Source organism: Protopterus annectens, chromosome 2.part2 (genome assembly GCF_019279795.1).
Source record: "Protopterus annectens isolate FY-2018-M chromosome 2.part2, PAN1.0, whole genome shotgun sequence".
Lineage (NCBI taxonomy): Eukaryota > Metazoa > Chordata > Ceratodontiformes > Protopteridae > Protopterus > Protopterus annectens.
Window position 1 is genome coordinate 524354288 of NC_056730.1, and position 21504 is coordinate 524375791.

Below are 21504 nucleotides of genomic sequence, written 5' to 3' on the forward strand. Positions count from 1 at the left end.
ATGGGGAGCGAAGAACATAGTACAGTTTTGTACCTACCATAAATGTAGATGTTCGAGGATCCCCATTGCTGCAGTCCAATTACCCTCCCTCCTTCCCTCTGTGTTTACGGGTGGTTGTGTAGGTGAGGTTACATGCTGATATTTTTGTATATATTCTTGTATATATTGTACATATTTTTGGTGCAGGTATTTTGGGCCTTGTCTTTTTAGGGTCTTCTGACATCTGGGGCAAGAAAAGACTGAGGATATGACGTCGGTCATGCGCATTAGTACCCTGACGTACTGACGTCAGTCTAATGCGCCCTGACCGACGTCAGCCATATACTCTGGTATTCGGGCCGACTGGACAGCGGACTACACCCAATAGTAAGGACTGCAGCAATGGGGATCCTCGAACATCTACATTTATGGTAGGTACAAAACTGTACTTTTGTTGTACTTCTCTCTTCTCTTTGCATCTCCCTCACACCACTTCTTTTTACACCTCTTCTCTCTGGATTCCTCTCACACCTTTTCTCTGTCTTCTCCCCATGGTATCCTTTCTTGCAACTATTCTCACTTGCCTCTTCTAATGTCTTCATACCTCTCTGTATAATCACTGCTGCTTTTCCTGTAGCATAAGCTGTCTCAGTCATTACGGCTACATCTTATCCATAAATCTCTGCTAAGCATAATTCCATTTTTCCATCCATGTTTTGAGATTAACAGCTTCTTGAACTAACTGTTGTACCATATTTTTGCATTTGTAAATATGTATATTTGTTTTTAGCATATCTTTGTGTATGTAAATATGGTTTGTTAATTTCTTATGTGATCCTATTCACCCGGGCTATGCTTGCAAATGGTCCATTGATATTAGTGCACTACCCTGTTAAATAAATATCAAATACAAATGACAAATCTACATATAACTGTGTATATTTGTGTACTTTGCACATATACACACTACACTGTACCTATTAGACAAAGTAAAAGCCTTGAGCTAGCAATAAACAGTGTCATAAAGGAAGTGCTAAAATGATAGTAGCCAATCAGTTGCTATTACCACTACCCATTTTCTAGTGCCATTCAGCTTTGCATTTATTTTCTATTCCACTAACTTCTGAAATACACACATAAGTATCCAAGAACATAACAAAGAAAATACAAGGTGCCACAGAAAAGTGGGTTGGACGGGCAGAGACAGGGACTCCATCAGAGGGTGAACATTTCAAGGGGAGGCACATTCTAGACTTTGCTGTAGGAGGGACAAAGCTAATCTGCTATGCAGAAAAAAACTCAACACTGCTGCCATGAAGACATAAGACTTGTTCTGCACATCAGTGAAACCCACAGGAGACCTAGTTTAATGCATGTAAGAAAACATTCTAGAAAGTGATGCGTAGATTGAGTTAAAAAGAAAATGATGCAAACACTGGAAACATTTTCGAAAACACATTGCTCTCAGTCTTTCTTAATCTTGCATTTGAGCAAAGCATGTACCACACACTGTTTATGCCCTCCTACATAGATATGCCCAGTCAAATCACTGAATTGTAACTAACAGCTGCCTTTGTTTCAAATTTTCCTGTTGTGGACAATTTAAAAAAACAGTGGCGTAACTTTCAGACAAGGTCACCCTTGGCCCTGCAGACAGCAATTTCTCAGGATATAAATACATTATACCTTAAAAAGGCTTTGCTCAGGGTCTACCTATTTCTCTAGTGAGTGGTCTAACTGCTCACATGAGGGGTACATGATTTGTCAAGTAAAGTTTTGTCAGCAAATGAAGTGTTGTGTATCTTTTAAGTATTAACATGTTTGACACTTGATTATATTGGCCGTTGCTTGTTGTACATGCTGGCACATAACTGTTTCTGAGGCCTGGCAGTTCAGAGCAGGGGAAAAAGATGGGTTTTTCTTTTGTTTTTCCCTTTCCTACAAGTTTTCAGATATTATGAATCTGAGGTAGAGCCACCACTTTGGGGGACTGCAGTCTCAAAGAATATTTTTAATATATTTTGAGCAACATCTGAGTCTGTAGTATCATGCGTTAATGCACTGATCCATTAATTTTGACTGTCTTCCTCATTAGTATAGTGGGTGAGTATCAACGCCTGCCATGCAGGAGACTGGGGTTCAATTCCGTGATGGGGAGCATGTAGCATATTTTGGGTGGAGCAGTAGTGCAGCAGTTAGCCTTTGTCACCTCACAGCAAGAAGTTCTCCATTTCCATTGTTAACTGGGGTGCCTTCTCTGTGGAGTCTGGGTGCTCCGGTTTCCTCCCACATTCCAAAGACATGCGTCTGGAGTGTTTCTCCACAGGGCCTCCATTGAAAATGGTCTCTGTCCCAGTCAGACTTTCCTGGTAAACAAATGTTAAGTAAATAAATAAATATTAACTTACAACACTAACTTTGCATTATTATTTGGTTTGACTTTTAATATTTTGAGACCCAGTTTTCCACTGCTTGATATTTCATTATATAATCCCAGGTGAGTTTCTACTGAAAAAAATGGAAGGCATAGGACTCTGACTATAGCCGGTATAGGAATCTACCTACCTCAGAAAATTTTTCTGGGTAGCTTTTGTGTCCGTGTCTTCTGAGAGCAGAACCTTGTCTGGCATGACTGTACTGTGCAGCATTCAGGTTTAAGCACTAGAAACTGCTTAAACTGCTTGGGCTTCTGTTCCAGAGATAAGTTTCACTTTTTGAATTATGTTGAAATAAGTTAGTACATGAGTATTTACCAAATGGTATACCTTCAAGAAAAACTTTGAAGTTGGTCTCGTTTAACCTGTTTGCCGTCTTCTTTTAAGTGCATCTGCAGTTTTACCTTTATGCATACATACATAATTAGAAAACAGTTTTAGGAAGATGATTTACACTGGACGACAGCACAGTGATACAGTAGTTAGTTTTGCTGATTCACAGCTCTTGCTTCTTTAATTTGGTTTGCAAGAAAGGTATTTTTGTATGTAATTTCTGTCTCTTCTCTGTTTGCATGATTTTCTCTAAGTGTTCCTGTTCTCTTCTACATCCCAAAGACATACAGTTAGTTGAGTTGACAGTTTTCTGTTGCCCATAGGTATGCATGCAGCATGTGACCAATTGAGTGTATTTATGTGTACGTACATGTATGTGTGTGTGTGTTGCTTGCACATATGTGTGCAAAACTTGCTGTAATGAACTAACATCTCTAACATAATTAGTTATCTTCATTTCTCCCAATAAGTATTGATACAGGCTGTGGTTTCACATAATCTTGAACAGGATAAAGCAGGTAATGAAGGATAAATGAATGAAAAGATTTAAGATGAAGTAAATTTTATTGATTTTTTTTGCTTCACTTTCAAGGGTCTTCTGTATTATTTGGTGGAAGAGATAGACTTTGTTAGTGAGTATGCCTCTTAGCCTAGGTCCTGATGGTTAGGGCAGGCCAAGGGAAGGAGTGTGACTGTCATGAATATGGCTGCTGATTTATTCTAGGTTCGTAACAGTAACTGCAGGGGAGACCAATGTCCAAGAACCTTTTCAGGAGTTTCAAACATCTGTGGATTAAGCTCTCACATATCAGTACATTTCTTATTAGTTGTGATGTTGATTAGTCTCAACAAGATACCTAGTATCAGCTCCCTTTTATATTCTGTGGACTCATACATTACATTAATCTTTTTTTTCTCCCAGCTTGCTATCTTCATGATAACCGACTACCTGTTTGATAAAATGTTGCTTATTTATTTGTGTATTGATTTCTAATGTACTTGTTTAACTGCTGTCCTGCTGTAGATCACTTGCAGGTGGTCAGTTGGTTGTATTTGTTAGACTGAATCTGAGAATGGTTACTGCTTTGTCCATTACTTTTAGCTCATAAACCCGAACCAGTAAATAGTGTGCATCTAATAGTTGTGGATTTAGAGGTTGGATGGTGGCATTTGTGTCTGGGAGTGCAATTACGTAACACTAACTATCTGAAATCTCTGAATGTCTTATTTTAGCTTGGAACACCACTCTCACATGATTTCGGAGGCAGTTAAGCGAGTGATTAAATTGGGAAAGGTAAGTGGTTAAACCGTTAAGTAATCCCTTTACAATATTAGTCTCTGTTCTGTCCTGGGGAATGACTATGTGTAAGTACCCCTGTATAACTGCAGCTTATCTTTACAGTACTTGTAATTATCCTAGGTAAACCTAGTGTTACTGTATTAGTCTCTGTTCTGTCCTGGGGAATGACTGCAGCTTATTTTTCCAGTACTTGTAATTATCCTAGGTTACCCTAGTGATGAGTTCTGCAGCATACTTTTATTTCTTTTACATACGCCTGAGTGACTAACTGTACATTACTTTTGTTTGATATTAACCTGTCACTGTACCTTTGCTCCTTGGTACTACATTGTCACCCTGAATCTCACCCTGCACTAAGATTCACTCCATACTTATTCTTCACTTAAAATGCTATTTTGAGTCTCATTCTCTCTTTCCTGGTAACTGAAGGAACTTATTTTGTACTTACAACTATCTGTGTCTCGCCTTTAATATCATCTGCTTGGCAAACTTGCTTACCTAACTTTCTTCCTTCCTTGTACTTCTTACTACAGGAGCTTTCCTTCATTCATATAAATCACTGTTCCTTACTGTCATTTCTGACACTCAGTCATTTATTCAGAATTCACCGTAAAAATTTGTGTGTAGTTAATAAAAAAGCATACATTTTAACAACAGGTAAGTACCAATTCTATTTGGATTCTGCATAAACAATAAAAGTTGTGTTATAGAGCTTAAATCTATTGTCTAGCTTGCATAGAAGATCTGGCTGTAGTTTGCTATGGATCAGGTGTATCTTTTAATTGGAGTCTGCTGTCATCGATGAGGTAGGAAGAATGCAAAAGAAAAGGCAGACCCTCCCTCCCTCATTTCTTTCCCACTGTTTGAAAGACTGGGCATGCATGTTATCTAAAGGTTTAAGTGAATGCTTTGCATTAATATTTTCATTTAGCAAAAAAAATAGTTAAAAATTGTATCTGTGAGCTAAGATGTCAATTTATTTCCGTTCAGGTTTTGTGTTTTCAGTATGCAGTTTTCATTAAGTTTGAATAATTTATTTTTCACATTTTTGTGGCTTTTAGCATTTTTATTTATTTATTTACATTTAGACAGGTAAAACAGCAAACAGGAATTGGTGTTGATGATGGATGACCTGATTGCACACATCTGGACAGACAGAACAGGATATCAGGACTGCCTGAGTTAACATGGATGGGGCAACAGGAATATAGAAGGAGAGACCATTCTAGACTTTTGTCAGAGAAATGGTTTGATAGTAGCCAACACATGGTTCAGAAAGACACAGTCGCAAGATTACATACCAGAGTGTGCAACATGTAACTCAGGTAGACTCCTAGTAAGGAAAGAGCACTGGCATAGAGTCAGTGATTGCAAGGTCATCCCCAGTGAAATACCTGGTCCACAGCATAAACCACTGGTTGCTACAATCAGCTGCAAACAGTGGTCAGAGAATGCTCTAAGGTCAACAAAGACCAGGCTGAAGTCCTGGAAGTTGGAAGTTGACTGTTGAGAAAACACAACAGTTCAAGGAATTACTCAGGGCTCTAGCACCTCAAGAAGAAGATGAAATAGGTGGAGCTGAAGAAGAATAGCAGTGTCTCAAAACAGCATGTGTCAGGACCACAGAGCAGATATGTGGCCAAGCCAGGTATGAAAATAAGATACATAAGGAAAGCTGGTGGTGAAATGCAAAAGTCCAGGAAGTCATCAAAACAAAGAAGGAGAGCAGGAAAAAAGTGAGAGACAGAAAAGATGGACCAGGCTAGGAAGGAATACTGGTTGGCTAACAGGCTAAGAAAGGAGTTGCAGTAACAAAGAACAGGGCATTAGTAGAAGCATGCTACCATCTTCTGCAAAGTGACTCGGTAGGTGGCACAAAGAAACTAAATCAGGTTTCAAGGCAAAGACAGAAAGCTAAAGAAGATAGTCAGAAACCCTTAATAAGAGATGCCAACAATAACCTGCTCACCAGCCCAAAGGACAACAGATGGACAGAGTACTTCAAGCAGCTTCTGAATGAAAAAAAAAACACACACAGAATCTGTACTACCCCAGACACAAGTAAGAATAGCACTAAGGAAAATGAAGTCAGGGAAAGCAGAAGGCTCAGATGAGGTCACAGCAGATGTGATAGAAATGCTGGTTGAGATAGGGGAGAAATGACTCCTGAGGGTACTCATAGCAGTGTGAAAAGGAAGGCATATCCCAGATAACTGGAGAATAAGCATACTGTTGCCAGTGTACAAGAACAAAGGGAACACTCATAACTGTGGGCAGTACAGAGGTATCAAACTCTGGACACATTGCATGAAAGTTCTGGAGAGGGTGATTGATAAACAGATATGCAGAGTAGTAGATAGTAAGATGGGAGATTAGCAGTTTGGATTCAGATCTGGCTGTAGCACAACTGACCCAATGTTTGCATTGAGACAGATAGTTGAGAAGAAGCCAGAGATGAGGAAAGAGTCCAACTGGGCTTTCCTAGACTTGAATAAAGCATATAACAGGGTCCTAAGAAAGATGATTTGGGCAGTTCTGCAGTGGTTCAAAGTCCCCAAAACATTGGTAGAATTAGTGCAAGCTGTACAAGGACCTAGTGACTCAAGTATGAACAGTGTTCTGTCTCACAGAGGCGTTCCCCATTGGGATTGGGTGTGCCTCAGGGTTCAGCTGGTGATGGATCACATTAGGAAGCAAGTCAGGGGGGACAGATCAACAGAGCTGCTGTATGCAGATGATATAACAGCTGCTGTATGCAGATGATCTAGCAGCTGCTGTATGCAGATGATATAGCATTACAGGCAGCCTGTGAGCAAGAACTTCAGCAAAGGATAAGGGAATGCAAAACTGAAGACACATGGGATAAACCTGAGTGCAGATAAGACAGTGGTAATAGCAGCAAATTGGGGAAATCAAAAGAAGCTGACAGTTGAGATAGAAGGGAAGATAGTGGAACAGGTTAACAGCTTCAAATGTCTGGGAGAGGTGGTTAAGGAGAAGGGAAGTCTGAATGAAGAGGTCAAAGGTAGAATCAGAGGGGCTGCAGCCATCTGGCATAGTGTCAGGTGTAGTGTATGACAGAAGACTGCCAAAGAATATGAAAAGTAATGTGCACAAAACAGTGGTGTGACCAATACTATTTATGGTACAGAAACGTGAGCAGTAAAGGCAGAGCAGATGAAGAAGCTAGAGGTGATGGAAATGAAGTGCTTGAGATAGGTGGTAGGATGCACACTGTGGGACGGACAAAGAAATGATGACATAAGAACAAAAGCCAAAGTAGCTCCAATTGCAAAAAAGATCAAAGGGAACAGATTATGATTGTTCAAGCACATGTGCAAAAAAGCAGAAGACAATCTGGTGAAGAAGATTTGTGACTGACATGAAAGCAAGAGGAAATTATATCTAGCAAAGAGGTGGATTGATTGTGTGGGGAAGATCTATGACAGTGTGTCGAAGAAGACAGGAATGTGGCATTGAATAGAGAGAGATGGCGACAGTTAACACAACATGCCAACCCTATGTAGAAAATGAGGAAAGGGGGCTTGATGGTGATTGATTGATTTGTTAATTGGGTGAGTCCCACTAGGCTACTAGCTTCTTTTCAGGGGAGACTTGAGGTGATCTTTATACTACTATGGGAGATTTGGCCAGGGCATTGGGGAACTTTCCCTACTCTTTTAGACAGGTGCTATGGGATGTTTTACATTCATTTGAGTTATCACTAACTGAAGCAGATAGGGTCTTGGTTTTAAAAAAGCAAACGCGCTGCTTAGCGAGTGTAAAATAATGGCTCGATCAGTCTCACTGTTCACTCTCTCATACATGCATACAGTCTCTTCTGCTTTATGCATGCATTCACTCACATAAGACCGCTCTCACTCTCTCTCGATCTCACACACACAGTGTCCTCTGCTTTCGTACATGCATTCACTCACACAAGACTGCTGCCACTCTCGATCTCTCACACACACAGTCTCCTCTGCTTTCACACACGCATTCATACACACATGCAGACATAAACATAAAGATACATGCACATATTCACTTTTTTGTTTCACACTCTGCCTAAAAGATGTCCTTCATGGATGCATCTGCAGTCATAACAAATGGGTTGTCCTGTCGTCAGGCAGCCCTTCGGTCGGCCGGATTCCAAAGTCTGGGTCCGGCTTCGGCTGATGTCGCACTTCACCCGACATCATCTCTGCTGGTCTTCGGGTATAAAGGCATCAGCCGACGCCATTTTCCTCCGTCTTTCTTGCCGCGTGGCGCCCGAAGCAGAAGCTGTTCGCAAGTGCCGGTCGGTCAGATCCAGAGATTACTACTACCGAATACTACTTCGAAGACTTCTAAAAAGCTAAGTACCCCATTGGGGACTCTTTCTTGCCTCAGCCAATGTCAGAAAAAGTCAATAACTGTTTAACTTGTGGGAAACAAATACCTCATAAAGATTTCCACTCTTACTGTCTGCCTTGCTTAGGCCCAGACCACGACGTAGCAGCCTGTTCGGCCTGTGCTTCCTTCAACCGGCGAGCGCTAAGGCCGGTCGGAGTTTGCTGAACAGTTTTTCGGCTCAGACTTTGCGTACATTATGCCGTCGGATCCTCCGACTACCCAAATTGTTAAAAAACGCAAGGAAAAAGACCGACACTCGCGGTCCGCGGTTTCGGCAGAAACCACGGTTAAGCAAGCGGAGTGTCTCGGTTTCGGCGAAACCGAGAAAACTGGTCAATCTTCAGCGAATCCATGACTACTACTGAGGCTCCCGCTACTTTACCTGAATCGGCCTCAGAAATTTTGCCTACAACTGTGGTTTCTAGTGAGTTATCAGACACCATCCCTTTGGATGTCTCTACCCCAGCACGTGGTGCTGCTAGACCCCCTGCAGCCATGTCTATCAAGGCCTTTGCCAGGGCTAAAGCAGCCAAATCTGCTAAGTCAGTGCCTGTTAAACCTCCCTCACACAGGCCCACTTCCAGTTCACAAATGCTTACTCTGGCAGAAGATTTAATATCCTTAATTAGGGGATCCCAATCTCACCCAGACAGGGCCTCTCAGCCCCAGAAAAGAGACCTAGGACAGAGCCCCCCGAGCCAGTGTCCTCTGATGATTCTGCAGATGACTCCGACATTACAGAACAGCCAGAGGATCCTTTTTCTACTTATGAAGACTCCGATGCTGAAGAATCCATTCCAGCTGCCTCTCCACCAGAGGAATTTTCCTTTGGGGAAACCTTACATGCCATGAGAGAACAATTTCAATGGCAGGGACAAGATTTCTCAGATTCAAGAAAAAGGCTTAGGACTTTTCTGCACTTACCACAACATAGGCCCTTAGCTATACCTCCGGTTTTGCCTGTTGTGGATGATGCATTTAATGATGTCTGCACTGCTCCTGATTCTTTACCTCCAGCCCCTGCCAAACCTGATAGATTTTACAGGGTACCAGACACTCATCACCACCTATACAAGGCCCCACTGGCAGACCCCGAAACTATTTCCCAGGGGCCTAAGGCAGTAGCCTCGACCACAGCAAAAAACCCTATTCCTTCAGAAAGGGAATCCAGGTCCTTAGATGGGGTAAAAAAGTTTACACCTCTGCTACTCTCTCAGCTAGAGCTTTAAACTGTCAGTTTCACATGATCCAATACCAAGAGTTTATGCTTGATCAGTTAACTAAAAAACTATCCTCTGATGAATCTATAGATAAGAAATATGTATTAGAAATGGTGAATAACATACAACAGGTTAGTAACCATTCCTTAAAATGTGGCTATGATGCACTGGAGGCTTCATTTAGATCAGCCATGACTGGCACAGTGATAAGAAGACATGCATGGTTGAAAGAGCAGGTCTTACGGATCATGTTAAAGCTAAGCTATTAGATGCTCCTATGGATAAGGCCAGTTTATTTGGTACACCTGCCCAGCAGGTAATGAAGAAAATGGAAGAAAAGGCAAAATCTGTACAAACAGTTAAAGATTTCTTACAGGTTCAGCCCCCAAGGTTTAGCAGGAACTGGCCTGCCAAAAACTGGTCCTTTCCTGACTCCACAAGATCCCAAAGGGGCAGGAATAGACGCTCCAGAGGCAGAAATCAATCCAGAGGAGGTGCCTACAGAGGACGACAGTGGCAAGGTAATAACAGAGGCACAGACACAACCACTACCACTGCAACAGGACAATCACAGTGACTTGGCTCTAACCCCGCCTACCAGGGAGCAAATAGCAGCACCATTAGGCGGAAAGTTAGCCTTATTTTCGAAAAATTGGCACTATATCACAAAAGACAAGTGGATTTTGCAAACCATAGACCAAGGCTACCGGTTCCACTTCCACACCTTACCAGTAAAAAGAGGAATGCCAAACCTGCCTCCAAATCAAAAAAATAGAAGCTCTACAGCAGATAACGCAATTAACAAAGATGAGAGCTGTGGAAAGAGTACCAATAACAGAACAGGGCAAAGGATTCTACTCCAGACTCTTCCTAGTACCAAGAAAAGAAAAAAGTTGGAGACCTATTCTCGACCTGTCCATCTTAAACACATATATCATTGTCTCAAAATTCAAAATGCTGACCCTACAGCAACTTCTTCCCATGCTGGGCAAGGAGTGTTGGCTGGTAACTCTAGATCTCAAGGAGGCATACCTGCACGTCCCCATTCGACCAAATTGCAGAAGATACCTCAGATTTCTTGCAGGATCAGAGCATTATCAATTCTCAGCATTGCCCTTTGGCTTATCTACTGCGCCCAGAGTATTCACAAAATGCCTGGCATCAGTAATCGCCCACTGCAGACTACAGGGAATCCAAATTTATCCATACCTGGACGACTGCCTGCTACAAGCGGACAACAAAAGCAAGCTGACAACAGATTTACAAAGGGTCATTTACTTGCTACAAGCCCTGGGATACACAGTCAATTTACAAAAGTCAAGGCTGATACCATCCCAAACAAGAACATTCTTGGCGGAATTGGACACAGTAAAACAAATGGCATTCCTAACTGCAGAAAACAAAAGAACTCCCTCTTTACTTCTTGGCATTAACAAAACAGAACAAACTAACAGCAAGAAAAGTTCTGCAGGCCTTGGGCTTCATGGCATCATGCATAATCTTGGTCCCACATGCCAGACTGCATATGAGAAAACTACAGTGGTACCTAAAGAATTTATGGTCCCAACACAGGCACAGCCTAGAAGCAGAAATACCACTAATCCCATGCCTAAAACAGGAGTTCCTATGGTGGGCTCAAGCATGCCAGTCAAACCCAGGCCTACCCTTTCACAACTTTCAACAAGCCAAACCATCACAACAGGCGCCTCAGACCTAGGATGGGGCGCACATGCTGGACAAATGCATACAAGGATTGTGGACTCAGGACCAGCTGCACCTGCACATAAACCAAAAAGAAATGCTGGCAGTAAAACTGGCAATCCAAAAATTCAGACCATTCCTCAAAGAAGGCCATTTGATGATAAGGACAGACAACACCACAGTCATGTGGTACATCAACAAACAGGGAGGCACTCATTCATACCCCCTATGCAGAATGACTTTGGACCTTTGGAATCTGGCACTCAGCTACAACATCCAGTTACAGGCAATATTTGTACCGGGAAAGGAGAACACCCTAGCAGACATGTTAAGCAGAACCACCTCGGATGCTCACGAATGGATGCTACACCCGGACATCTTCAAGACCATCACAAAGAAATGGGGAATGCCACAAATAGATCTATTCGCTTCCCCTCTCAATCACCAGCTCAAAAAATTCTGCACAAGGACATTCCACCCACTTGCATGGAAGGTGGATTCGCTCTCCTTCAGCTGGAAAGGTCTGACAGCATATGCATTTCCACCTCTTCCCTTGATACACAGGGTATTACTGAAAATCAAAGAGGAACGTCCAAGGATAATCCTGATAGCTCCGAACTGGCCAAGACAACACTGGTACCCATTGCTGAGGAGCATGTCTCGGGAGAAAATGTGGTCAATACCCCTGATGCCTTTGATGTTAACTCAGAACAACTACAGCATCATGCATCCAAACCTAAAAACTTTGCAACTGACTGCCTGGAACATCACATAGCAGCAACTAATCCAGATCTTTCCCAAAGGGTTAAAGACATTATCCTTGAAGCCCGCAGACCTTCAACAAGAAGGAACTATGCAGGAAAATGGAAAAGGTTTGTCATTTGGAGTACTGAAAGAGGAAAAGATGTGTCGAATATAGATATTGCTAACATTCTGGAGTATTTGGCAGAGCTTCTACATACAGGCCTGTCCTATTCCTCCATCAAGATACATGCATCAGCTATTTCAGCAGAATACAGCTTTGATCCACCTGTCTTTTCACATCCTCTACTCAGACAGTTCCTCAGAGGGATCAAGAATGTAAAACCTCCTAGGAAACCACCATTAACAGCATGGGACTTGAACTTTGTGCTAGAAAAGTTGACACTCCCTCCGTTTGAACCAGCAGCAACAGCAGATCTACAGCACCTGTCATGGAAAACTGCTTTCCTACTGGCAATTACCTCAGCAAGGAGGGTTTCTGAACTTCAGGCCTTAATGGCAGTACAACCCTTCCTAATCTTCCATCAAGATAGGGTGTCCATGAGAACTAATCCTACATTTATGCCTAAGGTGGTATCCAGAGTGTCTTTAAACCAGGCAATCCACCTACCTCCCTTCTTCCCCAATCCACAAAACAGAGGGAAAGAATGCTGCATACCTTGGATGTACATAGACAGCTACGCTACTACCTGGACAGAACCAAAAGTAACAGAAAAACTGACCAGCTTTTTGTAGCCTATGCAACAGGAAGGGAAGGAAAAGCAATTTCCAAACAGACAATCTCCAAATGGATAGGAAATTGCATACGATTCTGTTACTCCTACCATGGAAAACCAATTCCACAGAACATAAGGCCTCATTCTACAAGGGCTACAGCCACTACCACAGCTTTCTTACGAGGAGTGGCAACCAAGGACATTATTGAGGCGGCTACTTGGACCTCCGTGCATACATTTGCCAAGCATTATAATTTACCTCTGTATTCTAGATCCCGAGCAGGGTTTGCCACTGCTGTACTGCAAGGGATCCTAACCACACCATAATTTTTCTTCCTCCTCCCTAGTTGGCTATGGTATTCTACCCATTTGTTATGACTGCAGATGCATCCATGAAGGACATAGTACAGTTTTGTACCTACCATAAATGTAGATGTCCGAACTGGATAGCATCTGCAGTCAGGATTACCCTCCCTCCTTCCCCTCTGTGGTACTCCTAGGGTATTTACCCTCCTAATAGCTAGCTGGGGGGGGGGGGTCTCTTATGGTGTATTTGTTTGTATATATGTACATACATGCTCATTTTTTGTGTTTGCCTTCTATCTTTTTGGAAACATTGGCATTTATCCAAAATTTAGCCTTCCAAGAGGGCAACTGGCATCTGGGGCAAGAAACACTGAGGAAAATGGCGTCGGCTGATGCCTTTATACCCGAAGACCAGCAGAGATGATGTCGGGTGAAGTGCGACATCAGCCGAAGCCGGACCCAGACTTTGGAATCCGGCCGACCGAAGGGCTGCCTGACGACAGGACAACCCATTTGTTATGACTGCAGATGCTATCCAGTTCGGACATCTACATTTATGGTAGGTACAAAACTGTACTTTTCTGTGCGACCTGGTACCAGTCCTTGGCCCAGTGGCTGGGGACCACTGCTGTAGAGGTATTAGAAGTATTTTGGAAATTCTCTGAAAGTCTGTATAAATCAGAGAAATATGGAAATCAAGACAAAATACAAATAGAAATGTTTATGGAAGAATTAAACATGCCAAGGTTAGAGGTAGATGAGGCCAAATTACTAATGGTTAGGATAGGAGAAGATGAGATAAAAAATATTGTATATAACCAATCTACAGGAAAGTCCCCAGGAACATATGGTATTCCTGTGGAAGTTTGGAAGCTAGGTGGGAAAAACTGGTAAAGATTTGGAAAGTTTTGTTTAACAGTATTTAAAGAGCAGGAGAAGTATCAACATCCTGGAAGAAAGCAGTGGTAGCTCTAATACCTAAAGAAGGTAAAGATCCATCAGGCCCATCTTCATACAGACCCATTTCAATACTAAACCATGATTATAAAGTGTTAGTGTTTATAATGGCTGAAAGAATGACAAAAGTAATGCCAAAATTGATAGATATGGATTGATGTGGTTTTGGGAAGGGGAGGCAAACATTTGCGACATTAACATTGATGATCCAGAGGGAAACAGAATGTAAGAAAATACCATTGTTGTTGCTGGGTCTTGATGCAGAGAAATCATTTCACAGAGTAAGCTGGGACTTTATGAGCAGGGCGATGGAAGCCTTTGCATTTCCTGAAAAAAGTATAAGGTTGATTAGGAAAATATATAAGGGATCGGAGGCAAAAATTAAAGTGGGTGGGGTCCTCTGTGATAATTTTTGCTTGAACAGAGGAACCAGGCAGAGATGTCCTCTTTCCTCTCTGTTGTTTGCATTATATTTAGAACCACTGGCAGAGAAAATAAGGGACTCAGAAATTCAAGGCTATAATTGGTATGGTAGTCAAGAAAAGCTGGCTTTATTTGCAGATGATGTTATTTTATACCTGACAAAACCAGAAAGAGACATTATGGTGTTTTGGAACATTTTGAAACAGTTTCAGATCTTTTTGGGATTAAAAAATGAATGAAGCTAAAACAAAGGCAACAGCTGTAAGTTACGCACCCACACACAAATTGGTTCAGCAAATCCATATTTATGGGGACATGATAAAATGAAGTATTTAGGAGTATGGATTAAAAATGATTCTGGTGTGGCAGCTAAGGATATGTGGGAAGAGAGTAAACAAAAGATAATACAAAAACTGTGAAAAAATTGAAGCTTTGTTATATGGATATGGATAGTAAGATGCAAGCAGTCAAAATGTTTTTAGTCCCTTTAGTCTTGTATACAGGTCAGGCATATTTTTATCAACCAGAAAAGAAGTTGTAGGTAGATTTATCTGGGAGGGGAAGATGGCAAGAGTCAAGTGTGATAAGCTGATTCTTCCAGTAGAACAGGGCAGATTGGGATTGCCCAATTTGAAAGGATATTTCAGAGCTACACAGTTTAGGCTCCTATACATAGCACAAGCAGAAAATTATAACTCAACATGGAAAGGGATGGTGATATAACTGGGGGGGAAGCTCAAGAAACAAGGAGAGACTGTAATTTTGGATGCAAGCCTTTAAGGAGAATAACAATAATCATACGGAATATTATATCTATAAAGTAGCAGGAAATATTCTAAGAACTAAGCCAACACGGGAATAGAGAAAGGAGATTCTGCCGATAGGGATGACTGCAAGTAGGAATGTAGACAACAGGCAAGAGGGGGTTGGAATTTATTGGTAAAAAGCGAAAGAAACAGGGGGGGGTCCTAAATGAAAGACCAGCAATGATAGAGTTTTTAGTAGAATCCAGAACAGAAATTGCCATTAAAAAGAAAAAATTAGTAGAGCATGTAAAATATTGCATGACAAGTACAAGAATCAATCAGTGAAGGTTAGAAAGGATTGGGAAGAGAGATTGGATAAGCAATTCACAAAGAAACAATGGGAGGATACATGTATGTGTCCCAAATATAGGACTTTTGCTTGGAAATTGTCACTCGCCAGGTCAGGATGAAACAGGCAAACATTGTGGGTTCTTGTTCAAGCAGCTTTATTGTATGCAAACATCATAAATGAGATTAAGTAACTTTAACTTATAAACAAACTAGCTATCATGCATATAGTTGTTAACACTCTGACTGCACTTTCAAAAAGACACTGAAGCTAACACAGTGCTCGATATTTATATGCACACACAGATCTTAGAAATGCTTCTTGAAGGTACAACACACCTGTTATTCTACAGAAATGTTTACATAGATATTTTTATACCCCAACTAGACTCCAGAGAATTTTTCCTCAGGCAGACAGCAAATGTTGGAGATGTGACTGGGAAGAAAGGTAATTGGGAACATATTTTCTGGGAGTGTGGTGGGTTGGTAGACTTTAAGGATTCCCTGCGGCATGCACTGTCAGAGATGCTGGGTGGGTGGATTGGTGTGATGAGAGAGATGATTTTTCTGAGGTATGATACAGAATCGGAATTGCCTAGACATGGTAAGGCCTTGCTGTGTCTAATTAAGGTGGCTGCCAAAAAAGCAACTACTAGAAAATGGTAATCAAAATCTAATCCAACTATATTAGAAGTAGTAATATAGTAACAGAGATAAAACAACTGGAATTGCAATCTTTAGAAAAGGGTAGGAGCAAACTACATATGAAAAAAATGGCAATTGTGGGAACAATATATATGGGAAGGAATGAGGTTTAAAAGAAGGCAGGACTTAAATGAGCTATGTAATGTTTGACTGAAAATGATTGGATAGATTATAAGTGATATCAGCAAAAAACTCCATGGACCACAAGGCTAAAAACAAAGTTCATTAATTCAGAGAGTAGTAGTAAAACATAAGTGCTTTCGGGAAAACTTCCTTCATCAGACAGATTGCTTCAATACAATCATGGTTTTTAAAGAATGATTGTATTGAAGCAGTTTGTCTGATGAAGGGAGTTTTCCCAAACGTGCTTACCAAGTTTTTGCTGATGTCTACTTACTGTGATTATTTACTGCTGTGGACCTTCAGATCCTTTCAGCTTATCTGCTTTTATCCAGTTTATAAGTAATGTATAATGTTTGCAACTGGTAGTGTTTCAGTATGGTTTGTGATGTAAAATGCTTGCAACTAGAATTGTGTCAGTGTGGTTTGTTTATGATTGCTTATGCTGTAAGTGATGGTTTAATAAAGATTTTTTTTGTTTAAAAAAAGCGGCAGGAATTGAATAATGTATGTAATGTTGCTTAGGTTATATGATATATAGCAATAGATGTGAACTATAATGTTTGTTAATGTTAATTTGTTAATAAAGTTTGATTACTTTTGTAGAAATGTAAATTTGCTTATGTCACAAGTGATAATTCAGTAAAGGTGTTTAAAAAATATTATTTATGTTTATGTTTAAAAATGGTCTAATTACACAAGTAAAACAGTAATTTAGTTGCATAGAGAAATGAAAATAAAAGTATGTTGCATGAATAGTCTAATGGCAGAAAACTCTGAACTATGTATATTATTATTTCTAAATACTTCTAGTTCATGACTGAAACCTTAGGATATGAATAGTCTGTAATCCGACTTCCTCTGCTAGTTAGAATTCCCAAAGTTGAACTAGTAATCCCAGACAAATGGAAAGAAAAGGACAACAGCAGCTCTAATAACATCCATTCTTTGGTGGTTAAAGAGATTGTCCTAGTCCAAAAATAACAATCCTAGACAACAAGAAGGAAAAGTACAGCAGTGGCTCTGATGCAGTCCAGTCCTCAGTGGTCCACTTCTAAATTTCAAAGTTTCAAAACTTCGAGTTTCTTATGGTCGAGACCATAAGATTGAAGTTTTGAAACCTCGAAATGCAAATAAAAAAAGAAAAAAATATTTTTTTATGTTTTTGCGGGGGATACAACCCCCTGTACCCCCCACATCCCCTGCTAATTAAATATGCCAACTCTGAGATTGCACTACAGTGAGGGAAAATAGTAAATATACCAGTCCACGCTGTACAGCGTTCTCCATTTAAACAGTTTGAAGTTTCAAAACTACGATCTTATGTTCTAGACCATAATTTGAAGTTTTGAAACTTCAAAATTTAGAAATAGAGTCATCCTTAGAGATTAGATATACTTTCAGATACAAGCAGAATTTATCTTGTATTTTGAAACAAGTTAAAAAGTGCTCAGATAGTTCTGTTTTATGTGTATGTTATGCTGCTTCTGAGGAAAAAACAGTGAGCAAGTAGCCAAAGTCACTTTCATATTGTTAAAATAAAACAGTTCCACATTCTATGCGTGTGGTAGAATACCACAAGTGTTGGCATTTTGAAATCCAAGATAATATGTATTCACTGATTAGATAGATAGATAGATAGATAGATAGATAGATAGATAGATAGATAGATAGATAGATAGATACATAGATAGATAGATAGATATCAGATAGTATTTTCTTTTGTAATCTGCCATAATTTAAAACAGCTAAGTGGAGGGGTCAAACTCAGCACTGAGCTGTAATGAAATTCATAAGGGTAGCATAGCAATCTTAGATGCATTTTGTATCTCGCCTCTGTGCTGTTACTGTTAAGGAAAATCTCAAAGGGGAACAGAGGCATGACCTTTTATACATAGGTGCCAAATGCATTGGTTCATGTAACGTAATTGCCATGGTGTCACATTTTGCATTATATCTGGCTTCCATTGGGGGTGTTGGATTGAACTTTTGCTTGGTATGCAGAATATCATAATGACTTGTAATACTTCTTTACTGAATGTCATTATATCAGAACTAAAAATCCTATACATTTCATAGTTTTTTTTTTCATTTATAGCCCTTTTCTAATAACCTGCTTCATCATTTTACATGGTCACAGTGAAACTTAAGCCTATCTCAGCAGCCAGTAGGTACAGGGTCATTCTGGACTAGGTGTTGGTCTATCACAGAATACATGCACTGACTCACACATTTAACGAGCTCTTTTGGAGATCTGCTGTTAATCTACTGTGTGTCTTTGGTAGTTGGGAAGATTGTGGAGCACTGGGAGTTGAGAGGAAACTGGAGCACCTGGAGAAATCACAAGTGGATTCGGGACACGCAGACTGTCCGTAGAAGGTACCTCAGCTGAGAAATGAAGGGGAGTGTGTGAGGTAGCATTGCTATTCAATATACCACTCTTTCATTTGTAAGATAATGGTTAAGGTCTTCGCAGGTACAAGACATGGGTTTTGATTCTGACCTGTGGTTATTGGCTAGGCTTGCAACAGTCTACAAACTAATAGCCTAGTATTTACCTATGAACCTATATATCTTAGAATCTTGCTTCGGTTTCTGACTGGCTGTATGTTTTTGGTTTAACAGGAAGAAGTCCAAGACTCTGTTTAAGCTATTCTTTCTGCTTTTCTTCAGTATGAGATTCATCTGCCTTTTTATCGGTTACTATACCTAATTATCTTCCTGCATTCTTAACTGCGTAAGCCCTTCCCTGTCGGTTTCTACCTTGATTTTGGAGTCATTTGGCAAGATTCATTATCACATTTGTCTAACCCTTTAACCCTTAGCTCCTTTTTTGTACTCCAGCTCTACATATTTTTCTTTACTGGTGTTATGTATTTCTGGCACTATATTTGGTTAAAATCCCCCCCATACTTTTTGACAGCTTTTTTAATCATGAAAGTCTTGGACAGTCATTACATCACTTGTTAAGTTAATCCCTGAAACTGAAGGATGTAATGGTGTACCTAAAGGGTTTGTATTTCTGTCAGTGTTGTACACATTTTACTTCCTTTTTTGCATACCAGTTGTTTTATGTAGGCAGACATATTGTTCTATAATGTAAACATGCTTCCAGAATCCCGTAATCCTTGCATTTCTTTCCTTCCAACCAGAATATTACATTTTGCAAGTTTAGTAACAGCTCAGAGGCACTAAGCAGGCCATACACTTTTAGTGGATCAAAGTCCAGCATTATTACACTCTATGGGTTCAGATTTCATTGGCGTACTTTTGGGTACAACTTTCATCTATTATTAATAATTTTTACAGGTGCCATATTATTCTGAGTAAATGCATTACTATGTCATTAGAGTATTTAAAACCAGCTCATTTTCAGGCTGTAAATATTATATTGTATGCAGGCAAACAAACATACTTAGTTGAAGCTTAGAAGTTGTAAAATCTACAGGTTTTATTAAAAGTTAGCGCTTTCGCAGTGTTCACCACTGCTTCATCTGGTCTGATGAAGGTGAACACTGCGAAAGCACTAACTTTAAATAAAACCTATGGATTTTACAACTATTGAGCCTTGCCTTTCTGCCTGTTACTAGCTGTGGTTTTGCTTGGAATTCTATTTGGGTCTGCTGCTGGAATACACACACTGCCTTTGGGTTTTCTTGCTGCTTATACTTAGTTGAAGGCTTGCAATTAGCTCCTACAAGTTTGGTTTGGAATTTGCAGTTTCAGTTAACAGGCATTCTTCTAAAACACCTAAATGTTCAGAAAACTTAGGATTAGCTCTGGGATACCAAGTTTATTACATTATTACAGAGTGCCATTTTCAAATTTATCTAGAATTTTACTTACATTATTTGCAAGAACTTCTAGCCACAGTTCAAGATATGCATTAAATTAACTATTTGATTCCTTACTGGTCTGTCCATATTTAACAACCATCTGTGAAGGATTTTTTCTGTGTAATTAAGTTCTGATATAATGAACTTTATGTAGTTTTAATAAACTTGTTTGTATTTACACCGTGCTGTGCAGTTGCCCATTTACATCCCAATTGTCATATGTTGCTGCCTTCTAATAATGTAGTTACAGATACAAACAGTTTACAGTGGGAAGGTGTATTTTTGTTTTCTGTAACTACAGCAGATGTCAGACAAGTGCAGCGCAGTCACTCACTCAGAATAAATTAATAACTAATTGAATATATGCTCAAATTAAAGGTTAACAAAAACAAAATGGAACAGGATAAGATTCATAGTAAACGGTATAGTGCTTCAAAAGACATAGTCTCTCCCTATTTACAGTTATGATGATTACCTTGGGTCTATATCACTTTATTGAACCCCTATCTGTCGAAGCTGCTCTTCGTTGAACAGCAAATTTTAACTAGGGCAAATCAAAGGTTGGCCACCATCTGGAATTTGCCCTTTTCCCCACTGTAGTATGATCTCATAGTTGGTATATTTAGTTGGGGGGGGGTAGCCCCCCACCTTGGTAGGTTTTACATTTTATGCTTTTTTTTTTTTTTTTTTACGGTGGCTTGGTTGGCCAACTGCTAATTTGCCCCATTTAAAATCTGCCATTCGATAAAGAGCAGCTTCGACATATAGGGGTTCAACGAATGGCTATTTTTCAAATAGCTGTTTGATAAAGTGACATAAACCCAATTACCATATACATCTCTCCATTTTTCTAGTTCATATATTTTTGCATGTGGTCGGCAACTTATCAGTTGAATATTATAAATCTGATTAGTTCAATGCATTATTTTTGTGAAGAAAGAATTAACCAACATTGGGTGCTGCTCTCAAGGTCTTTTCACAAGGGCAGTATGTAGTACATAATTCTGTTTTCAGAAATGTGGCAGTTCAAAATGTGTGTGAATCAACTGATTAGACTTCCTTACCAAATACTGCAGGCCCTGCTTCCATAGAAGTGAAAGTTTTGTTAGGTAGCTGTCCTACCCTGAGCCATCACCTAAATCTGGTATTAGCAGACTGCTGGTGATTCTGCTCACAAGTAGTATTAACAGCAAGTGTCCTGGTTTCTGTAAGATAGTACAGT

At 40.1% G+C, this 21504-nt stretch overlaps 1 protein-coding gene across 2 annotated transcripts in view; it reads left to right on the top strand.

Annotated features, from left to right (window-relative positions):
• The window catches only part of IDH3B (isocitrate dehydrogenase (NAD(+)) 3 non-catalytic subunit beta), a 687127-nt gene that overhangs the window by 558674 nt on the left and 106949 nt on the right, over positions 1 to 21504 (top strand). For both annotated transcript variants that reach the window (XM_044063995.1, XM_044063993.1), the window contains exon 11: positions 3981 to 4041. In XM_044063995.1, the coding sequence (XP_043919930.1) occupies positions 3981 to 4041 (61 nt within the window). The remainder of the gene's footprint in view (positions 1 to 3980; positions 4042 to 21504) is intronic.